Source organism: Haemaphysalis longicornis, unplaced genomic scaffold (genome assembly GCF_048455015.1).
Source record: "Haemaphysalis longicornis isolate Haplotype H1 unplaced genomic scaffold, Haemaphysalis longicornis Haplotype H1 scaffold_173, whole genome shotgun sequence".
In the NCBI taxonomy this organism is placed as follows: Eukaryota; Metazoa; Arthropoda; class Arachnida; order Ixodida; family Ixodidae; genus Haemaphysalis; species Haemaphysalis longicornis.
The window spans coordinates 156,216-166,758 of NW_027526278.1; the positions used below are offsets into that span (position 1 = coordinate 156,216).

General features: G+C 52.5%; 2 protein-coding genes across 2 annotated transcripts; one reads left to right on the forward strand and one right to left on the reverse strand.

The window, feature by feature from the left end:
* The first annotated feature begins 2,731 nt into the window (after positions 1–2,731).
* LOC144166514 (histone H1-like) lies at positions 2,732–3,192 on the forward strand. Its single transcript, XM_077696022.1, has one exon. It carries the CDS (start codon positions 2,821–2,823, stop codon positions 3,190–3,192), a length of 372 nt encoding a protein of 123 aa, XP_077552148.1. The 5' UTR covers positions 2,732–2,820.
* Positions 3,193–8,143: 4,951 nt separating this feature from the next.
* LOC144166484 (histone H1-like) lies at positions 8,144–9,343 on the reverse strand. Its single transcript, XM_077695992.1, has 2 exons — positions 9,339–9,343; positions 8,144–8,795 (listed from the first exon to the last, which is right to left on the reverse strand). The coding sequence occupies exons 1-2, from the start codon at positions 9,341–9,343 to the stop codon at positions 8,144–8,146; spliced, it is 657 nt and encodes a 218-aa protein (XP_077552118.1).
* Positions 9,344–10,543: the final 1,200 nt, after the last annotated feature.

Here is a 10,543-nt window from a genome sequence, read left to right on the forward strand (position 1 = left end):
CCGCCATGACAGGTTTTCAACCTCCTCCGGGCTTGAACACCGCTCTAGCCCTGGTCCAAGGGTTGCAAGTTGAGCCTACTGAGGGCTTTCACTTGGCATTTGCAAGTGAGCAAGATCGAGTGGCGCATGGCGTTGAAATTCGTGGCTGAAGTGGACCAAAGAAGCACACTTGCGCTCGCACCACACGAACGCTTGCTTCGCCGAAAATTTATTAAACACTCGCGTGCAAGACGCTACGGTGACTAATTTCATTAGTCATTCCATTTAAATGGCCATTTCATTGTTCTCGTTACCTTTGTTTACATTGTGTACAAGATGTAAGAAGCCTGTTTTGGAGCCCTCCTGCGAGATGACACAACCGCTTTGAAAACAGCAGCCCTGGTAGTAGCAAAATATATACGAACAGGGAGCCCGCGTAACCTTCACAGGGCCAATCCCAGGTCGATAAATGCAAAGTTATCAAGCGGTTTTGTTTTTCAAACTAGCACCTTGCAAGGCGCGCAGTTGTGGGCCCCAAGATAGATTATGGTGTACCCCACGTTTCCTTCTGCAGCCCGACTGTGGTTCGCACCAGGTGTGTGAACGTTTCGCAGGTAAGAATAGACGTCTTGCGCAAGAGGGCATGCTTTAAATGAAATCGATAGCTTATTTCGTTCGCAAAATCTGCATGGTAAGCAAAATATTTTGCGTCGTTGCCAGGCCGAAATTTGCACCACGTTCACCATTTTTGCTCAGGTAAGAGAAAACACAAGGCGCAACAAGGCAAAATTTGAATGGAATTGATAGCTCTTTTTGTTCGGAAACTGTGGAGATCCGAATTTACGTAGCGACCAAAATTGTCTATTTTCAGCATCCTAGCGACCGCGGAGGGTGGGAAGAGCATCGCCGCGGCGGTGGCGGCGGCGACGGGCGCCGGCAGTCTCGTTTATGGTCAGTCGGACATTTCGCGTCATAGCCGGACGGCAATTTGGGCCAGGTTTACCATTTTTGGACAGATAAGAGAAAACGTTGCGCGCAACAACACAGCGTTTGAATGAAATCGATAGCTCTTTTCGTTCGGTAACCGCAGGGGCGCAAATTTGGGGCACGGAAAAAAAAGTGCACTTTCCAGCATTCAAGCATCGAAAAGAGGGGAAGAGGGCCTCGCGCCGTAACCAATTAGAAGCGCGCTCACTCCGTAGGTAGGTGGTAGGTGGTTCGATGGAAAAGGAAAAGAAATGGACTGGGGACATTATTGAGCCCAGCTGGGGGCTCACCGGCATACAACCCAGTCCGGGGGGTGGGGAATATAGAAGGGGATAAATAGGACGCGCGCGCTTCTGATTGGTTGCGCCGCGAGCCCCTCTTCCCCTCTTTTCGATGCTTGAATGCTGGAAAGTGCACTTTTTTTCCGTGCCCCAAATTTGCGCCCCTGCGGTTACCGAACGAAAAAAGCTATCGATTTCATTCAAACGCTGTGTCGTTGCGCGCAACGTTTTCTCTTATCTGTCCAAAAATGGTAAACCTGGCCCAAACTGCCATCCGGCTATAACGCGAAATGTCCGACGGACCATAAACGAAAGTGCGGGCGGCCGCCGCCGCCGCCGCGGCGAAGCTCTTCCCCCCCTCCGCGGTCGCTAGGATGCTGAAAATGGACAATTTTGGTCGCCACGTAAATTCTCATCGCCACAGTGTCCGAACAAAAAGAGCTATCAATTCCATTTAAATTTTGCCTTGTTGCACCTTGTGTTTTCTCTTACCTGAGCAAAAATGGTGAACGTGGTGCAAATTGCGGCCTGGCTACGACACAAAATATTTTGCTTACCATTCAGATTTTGTGAACGAAATAAGCTATCGATTTTATTTAAAGCGTGCCCTGTTGCGCAAGACGTTTATTCTTTCCTGCGAAAAATTCACACACCTGGTGCGACCCACAGTCGCGCTGCAGAAGGAAACGTGGGGCACACCATAATCTATCTTGGGGGCCCACAACTGCGCGCCTTGCAAGGTGCTAGCTTGAAAAACAAAACCGCTTGATAACTTTGCATTTGGATTGGCCCTGTGAAGGTTATGCGGGCTCCCTGTTCGTATATATTTTGCTACTACCAGGGCTGCTGTTTTCAAAGCGGTTGTGTCATCTCGCAGGAGGGCTCCAAAACAGGCTTGTTACATCTCGTACACAATGTAAACAAAGGTAACGAGAACAATGAAATGACCATTTAAATGGAATGACTAATGAAATTAGTCACCGTGGCGTCTTGCACGCGAGTGTTTACTGAATTTTCGCGCGAAGCAAGCGTTCATGTTGTGCAAGCGCAAGTGTGCTTCTTTGGTCCCCTTGAGCCACGAATTTCAACGCCATGCGCCACTCGATCTTGTTCACTTGCAAATGCCAAGTGAAAGCCCTCAGTAGGCTCAATTTGCAACCCTTGGAGCAGGGCTAGAGCGGTGTTCAAGCCCGGAGGAGGCCGAAAACCTGTGCTGGCGGTGCCCGTCCGTTCGCTCGGGGCAGCTCTTGGAGGCCTGTGCTAGTGAATGGAGAGTCGTAGAGACTTGGTTCGGGCACCGAAATGATCGCGGGAACGTGTTTGTTCGAAGCGCGCCTTTTATTTGGCGTTTGCGCCAAGCAGCGCGCGAAAAGCACAAACGAGCCGTGCGGAGTGGAGCGAGGTAGGCGGGAAGGGGGGGAAGGCCCCTCTCGCTGCGCCGTCGCCTCCGCTGCCGTCGCCGCAGTCGACACGCGCGAGTTCCGCTCATCTGCCTCGCGAGTTGTGTTCTTTGCAGTAGCAGCCAGCCGTTTTGGGCCGCATTTCTCTCGTCGCTCCGGAGTTGAGAAGAGACATGTCTGAAGAAACCAGCCAAGTGCCTGCCACTACGGCTGCAGCGTCTTCGGCTCCCAAGAACCCCAAAAAGAAGACTGCGCCCCGCGGATCCGGCAAGCCCAAATCAGCGCCTACGCACCCCAAGGTTTCGGCCATGGTCACCACCTCTATCGGTGCCCTCAAAGAGCGCGGGGGTTCGTCCCTGCAAGCCATCAAGAAGTACATGGCTGGCACCTACAACGTCGACGTCGAGAAGCTGTCTCCCTTCATCTGCAAGTATCTCAAGTCTGCCGTCGCGTCCGGCGCGCTCGTGCAGACTAAGGGTAAAGGCGCCAGTGGCTCGTTCAAGCTGTCCTCCTCTGCTTCAGCACAATCATCGTCCGCCGGCTAAGCTAACCAGACCTGTCCCAATTAGGCTAAAATTCGGATGCTGCAGATGCCTCCTCCAATAGACCCTGTTCAGTTGCAACACAGTGCTCAATAAAAATTAATTGCTGCTACAAGACGACCCTGGCCTGATTATTTGACTAACAATACGATACGAGCTCAAACTGCAACAATTTAACAGCAGAGAAACGTTATGCTCCAGTACAGGTTGTTTAACTTCTTGACAAGTATGCAAAATGAGCTCATTTTAAAGGAGCAGTACCAACACCCGTGCCCTGCCGACTGCACGAGCACCACGTGCAAGCGAATGAACAGCGGGCTATTTTTCCTGATCTACACACGCAGCAAACATGTCTCAAACTGCACTGAAAGAAACACAAACAGCAGCAGCACCCACAACACTCAGGTCACTCACCATCCTCTTCGCTGGCAAAAGCAGCAGCTCGATACAAGTGAACGAACAATAGTGCGTGTTTGCGTTACACATTGGTGCGCCGCGAAGATGAACTTTGCGACACTCGCAAGCCCGCGTTTAAACAAGTAGCAGCAGCAGCAGCAAGCGTCGTCAAAATTCACCATCGCGAAGCACCCATAAGAGAAACATTTTGGCAGCCCCCCATGTTTTCGTTTTTATTTCCGACGAACGTACCTGCGTGCGGGAGCAACCATACGCACGCGCCAGCTTCGCCCGCCCCAGGTCGGAAAGCTGCTGCAGCAGCAGCGCCTGCACGAGAGAAGAGAGACCAACAGTTATTGTACTAATGAGCAGGAGGAGTGTGTTGGACAACAAACGCAGCAGCGCGCGGCGCACGCAATTCGGCCCACATTTGCAAGATAATCACAGCCTCCTTCTTCTCTTCTCTGATAAATAACAACACTGTCATGCCGTTCGAGCATCTCAATAAAACATCAAGGCTTTGCAATAAAGACTCCGTCACATTAAAGACTGCGTTAGCACTGTGACATAAGGCCTCGTGCTGCACACGAAATTACAAACACCTTTTGCAAAACGCCCGCAAAATGCGGCCAACACAAGCGGCGGTTTTTTTTTTTCTCCTATTCAAATTTTCATTGTTTGAAGCACCTGCCCGCATTTCTTTTTGTAGCGCCCCGTTCGCACACGTGCGCTATCTGTCAAGATGAAAGCATAATGATAAGGAAACAGCCGCTAGATACTTTAAATTGCACAAACAACAGCAACGAGCCACCGCGTTCTTTTTTTTTCCTCCATAACGCCAGTGTTAAATGAAATAATGAACCTTGGGACACGCGTTTCAAATCACATGCGTCTCAAATTAAAGCGCGCTAGAGCTGCCCCGCGAAGGAGCAGTGAAAATAGCACTGTCACATGAGTTCTTAAGCAGTGACACCATAATAGGCTGCCGAAGCACAAGAAATGACTTACCGGCACCGTCAGCAGCACACACGGACACGTAGCTCGCACCTCGCGTTACGCACGTCCGACTCCTCCGAAGGTTGGCGCCCAAAAGACAATGTAGTAGTAGTAGTAAGTGGTTCGATGGAAAAGGAAAAGAAATGGACTGGGGATATTATTGAGCCCAGCTGGGGGCTCACCGGCGTACAACCCTGCGACCTCTGTTCGCTGGACAGCACGGAAACGCGCGCACGCGATTGGCTGGAGACGGAACGCGCTTCTGATTGGTTGCGCCGCAAGCGCCTCTTCCCCTCATTTCGATGCTTGAATGCTGAAAACTGCACTTTTTTTCCGTGCCCCAAATTTGCGCCCCTGCGGTTACCGAACGAAAAAAGCTATCGATTTCATTCAAACGCTGTGTTGTTGCGCGCAACGTTTCCTCTTATCTGTCCAAAAATAGTAAATCTGACCCAAACTGCGGTCCGGCTATGATGCGAAATGTCCGACTGACCATAAACGAGAGTGCCGGCGGCCGCCGCCGCCGCCGCCGCCGCAGCGAAGCTCTTCCCACCCTCCGCCGTCGCTAGGATGCTGGAAATGGACAATTTTCGTCGCCACATAAAGTCGCCTCCCCACAGTTTCCGAAAAAAAAGCTATCAATTCCATTCAAATTTTGCCTTGTTGCGCCTTGTGTTTTCTCTTACCTGAGCAAAAATGGTGAAAGTGGTTGCGAATTGCGGCCTGGCTACGACGCAAAATATTTTGCTTACCATGCAGATTTTGCGAACGAAATAAGCTAGCGATTTCATTTAAAGCATGCCCTCTTGCGCAAGACGTCTATTCTTACCTGCGAAAAATTCACACACCTGGTGCGAACCACAGTTGGGCTGCAGAAGGAAACGTGGGGCACACCATAACCGATCTTGGGGCCCACCACTGCGCGCCCCTTGCAAGGTGCTGGTTTAAAAAACAAAACCGTTTGATAACTTTGCATTTATCGACCTTCGATTGGCCCTGTGAAGGTGACGCGGGCTCCCTGTTCGTATATTTTGCTGTTCGCGGGGGCCCGACGCCGCGCTCCGCGTCGTCGCCACACGACAGCGGTTTGCGCCGACTTACGAAACGACGCGCGGGCCTTGGAAAGCCGTTTTCGGCTTCAAACTGAGATTTCTTTATTGTTCGCGTAAAATTCACGCATACCATCGTGTTTCTGCGGCTCGTTGTAAAACAACAAAAAACAAAGAAAAACAAACGTATAGCTCAGCACGGTGAGACGCTTTTCCGCCTGTCCACAGCCCGAGAAGCATTTCTAAACAAAGCGAAACACGCAAGAATGACAAAAAACGTGTCTTGGACGCCCCGTAACTTATCAACTGAGCGACGCTCACGCAATCGGCGCATGTTTTCCGATTCTACAACTCCTGTTCTCTCGATTGAACCGTGTTTCGAGTGTCTGGGCTTTGATTAACAACCCCTCAGGGCACCGCAAAAGACCCCGAGCGCGCTTGGTCCGCGCGGGCAGATCAAGGCTCTTTCACGGCCAGCTCCAAAACCAAGGGGGTCAGGCGAACTAGAATCACACTGAAACGTCTGCCGGGGCCTCTACTTTACTGTCGCTGCTCGTTCGGGCCTCCCACTCGTACGGAAAGGGCTCGCACAAGAATTACAACCCGAGCGGTAGGCCTCGCGCCGACCACTTCGGCCGCGCCGCGTCGGATTTCTGGCGCTGGCATCGTAACCCTTCGACGCACAAAACCGATAGTGGCACCATCGCGTAGATCTAAGAATAAGCTTTCCAACGAGTGGTCTCACGACGCCGTGAGGACGTTTTTCTACCCGCCAGCGAGCGGCGGAGGAGCGAGAACCTCGCCTGGGACACTGAAAAGTCGCGTTCGCCATGTTAATCGGCTTGCAGCTGAACTTTCCTTGCTCTCACGTGAAATTCGCGCATACCATCGTGTTTCTGTGGCTCGGAGGAACCAGAAAAGTCTAAACTCAGCACGGTGAGACAATGTCCTACCTCTCCACAGCCCGGGAAGCATTTGTAAACAAAGCGAAACGGGCGAAATTGACGAAAAACGTGTCTTGGACGCCTCGTAGCCTATCAACTAAACGGCGCACACGCCAGCGGCGCATGTTTTCCAATTTTTCGACTCCTGTTCTCTCGATTGAACTATGTTTCAATTGCCTGGGCTTTGATTAACCACCACTAAGGGCGCCGCAAAAGACCCCGGGCGCGCTTTGTCCGCGCGAGCAGATCAAGGCTCTTTCACTGCCAGCTCCCAAACCAAGAGGGCCAGGCCAACTAAAATTGCACCAAAACGTTTGCCAGGGCCTCTACTTTATTGTCGCTGCTCGTTCGGGCCTCTCAGTCGTACGGAAATGGCTTGTAAAGGGGCTACAACCCGAGCGGTCGGCCTCGCGCCGACCTTTCCTTCCTGGCCGCGTCGGAGTTTTGGCGCTGGCATCGTCACCGTTCGTCGCACGAAAACGAAAATTGCACCATCGCGTAGTTCGACGAATAAGATTTCCAACGAGGTGTCTCACGACGCCGTGAGGACGTTTTTCGGCCCGCCAGCAAGCGGCGGAGGAGCGAAAATCACGCCTGGGACACTGAAAAGTCGCTTTCGCCATGTTAGTCAGCTTCCAGCTGAAATTTCCTTATTCCCACGTGAAATTCACGCCTACCATCGTGTTTCTGTGGCTCGCAGTAAAAAAAAAAAACGTTAGTTCAGCACGGTGAGACGATTTCCTACCTCTCCACAGCCCGGCAAGCATTTGTAAACGAAGCAAAACGGGCGACATTGAAAAAAAAACGTGTTCTGGACGCCCCGTAACCTGATGATGATGATGATTTCTATTGGTTTCCCCTTTGTATCGGGGTGACGACATGTCATCTCTCCAAAAAGGACTAATATACCTATGTTTTACACTTTTGGTTCAATACTAGCGCTGCTTAGGGCAGGCACAAAAAGCTTATTAGGCACAAAATACTTTTTTTTTTCCTGTTACAGGTGGTAACTGTCCTAGGCAATATTCCCCTCTCTGCTTTTCGTCCTATCAACTAAAGCACCTATCAACTAAACGGCGCACACGCCAGCGGCGTATGTTTTCGATTTCTACAACTCCTGTTCTCTCGATTGAACCGTGTTTCGATTGCCTGGGCTTTGATTAACGACCCCTCAGGGCGCCGCAAAAGAACCCGGGCGCGCTTCGTCCGCGCGGGCAGATCAAGATATTTTCGCAGCCAGCTCCAAAACCAAGAGGGCCAGGCCAACTGTTGTCCGACAGATGGCAGCAGCGTGCGGGTATCTGTGGGCCACAGCCACGGCTGCTGCGGCAGCGAGGAGCGAAGCTGCAGTGCCTTTGGTTTTTCTTTGTTTGTTTGCTTGTTTTTACTGCTGTGTGTGTGTGTTTGCTCTGCAATCGTGCGATTAATAATGCATTGAGGAGGAGGACGCGAGATGTGTGTGGCGTGGCAAACTTCTGTTGCCATGGCAAACTGTTGGTGTGGTCCCATCAGGACCGGGTGGTTAATTGAAAAAAAAAGAAGGATGAGGCCGGCTTCTGCAGAAGTTATTCACTTTTTGGAAGAAGCTGGCTTCTTGGTGGCTTTCTTGGTCGCTTTGGGCTTCTTGGGGCTCTTGGGAAGGGACGCCTTTTTCTCTGCCTTGGGCTTTTTCGCGGCCGCTTTCTTGGGCTTCTTCGCACCGGCAGCGGGGGCGCGCTTGGGCTTTGCCGTCGCGGTGGTCTTGTTGGCTCGCGGTTTCTTGGTGCCCGAAGGCTTCTTTTTGCCTGCCGCCGCCGCCGCCGCTTTCTTCTTCTTCTTGCCGGCGGACGATGATTGTGCTGAAGCAGAGGAGGACAGCTTGAACGAGCCACTGGCGCCTTTACCCTTGGTCTGCACGAGAGCGCCGGATGCGACGGCAGACTTGAGATACTTGCGGATGAAGGGAGACAGCTGCTCGACGTCCACTTTGTAGGTGCCAGCCATGTACTTCTTGATGGCTTGCAGGGACGAACCCCCGCGCTCTTTGAGGGCACCGATGGAGGCGGTGACCTTGGCCGAAACCTTGGGGTGCGTAGGCGCTGATTTGGGCTTGCCGGATCCGCGGGGCGCAGCCTTCTTTTTGGGGCTCTTGGGAGCCGAAGACGCTGCCGCCGTAGCGGCAGGCACTTGGCTGGTTTCTTCAGAGATGTCTCTTCTCAACTCCGGAGCGACGAGAGAAATGCTGCCCAAAACGGCTGGCTGCTACTGCAAAGAACACAACTCGCGAGGCAGATGAGCGGAACTCGCGCGTTGCGACTGCTGCGAAGTAAGCAGCGGCGGCGGCGGCGGCGGAGGCGACGGCGCAGCGAAAGGGGCCTTCCAACTCTTCCCGCCTGCCTCGCTCCACTCCGCACAGCTCGTTTGTGCTTTTCGCGCGCTGGTTTTTCGCTGCGCTAACGGCTGCGCGTGGCGCAAACGCCAAATAACGGGCGCGCTTCGAACAAACACGTTCCCGCGAACATTTCGGTGCCCGAACCAAGTCTCTACGACTCTCCATTCACTAGCAGAGGCCTCCAAGAGCTGCCCCGAGCGAACGGACGGGCACCGCCAGCACAGGTTTTCGGCCTCCTCTGGGCTTGAACACCGCTCTAGCCCTGCTCCAAGGGTTGCAAATTGAGCCTACTGAGGGCTTTCACTTGGCATTTGCAAGTGAACAAGATCGAGTGGCCCATGGCGTTGAAATTCGTGGCTGAAGGGGACCAAAGAAGCACACTTGCGCTCGCACCACATGGACGCTTGCTTCGCGCGAAAATTCAGTAAACACTCGCGTGCAAGACGCCACGGTGACTAATTTCATTAGTCATTCCATTTAAATGGCCATTTCATTGTTCTCGTTACCTTTGTTTACATTGTGTACAAGATGTAAGAAGCCTGTTTTGGAGCCCTCCTGCGAGATGACACAACCGCTTTGAAAACAGCAGCCCTGGTAGTAGCAAAATATATACGAACAGGGAGCCCGCGTAACCTTCACAGGGCCAATCCCAGGTCGATAAATGCAAAGTTATCAAGCGGATTTGTTTTTCAAACTAGCACCTTGCAAGGCGCGCAGTTGTGGGCCCCCAAGATAGATTATGGTGTGCATCACGTTTCCTTCTGCAGCGCGACTGTGGGTCGCACCAGGTGTGTGAATTTTTCGCAGGTAAGAATAAACGTCTTGCGCAACAGGGCACGCTTTAAATGAAATCGATAGCTTATTTCGTTCGCAAAATCTGCATGGTAAGCAAAATATTTTGCGTCGTAGCCAGGCCGCAATTTGCACCAAGTTCACTATTTTTGCTCACGTAAGAGAAAACACAAGGCGCAACAAGGCAAAATTTGAATGGAATTGATAGCTCTTTTTGTTCGGAAACTGTGGCGATGCAAATCTACGTGGCGACGAAAATTGTTCATTTTCAGCATCTTAGCGACCGCGGAGGGTGGGAAGAGGTTCGCCTGCCGCGGCGGCGGCGACGGCGCAGCGAGAAGGGGGCCGCCTGCCTCGCTCCACTCCGCACTGCTGATTTGTGCTTTTTGCGCGCGTGTATTTCGCCGCGGGAACGGCTGCGCTTGGTGCAAATGCCAAATAACAGGCGCGCTTCGAACAAACACGTTCCCGCGAACATTTCGGTGCCCGAACCAAGTCTCTACGACTCTCCATTCACTAGCAGAGGCCTCCAAGAGCTGCCCCGAGCGAACGGACGGGCACCGCCAGCACAGGTTTTCGGCCTCCTCCGGGCTTGAACACCGCTCTAGCCCTGGTCCAAGGGTTGCAAGTTGAGCCTACTGAGGGCTTTCACTTGGCATTTGCAAGTGAACAAGATCGAGTGGCGCATGGCGTTGAAATTCGTGGCTGAAGTGGACCAAAGAAGCACACTTGCGCTCGCACCACACGAACGCTTGCTTCGCGCGAAAATTCATTAAACACTCGCGTGCAAGACGCCACGGTGACTA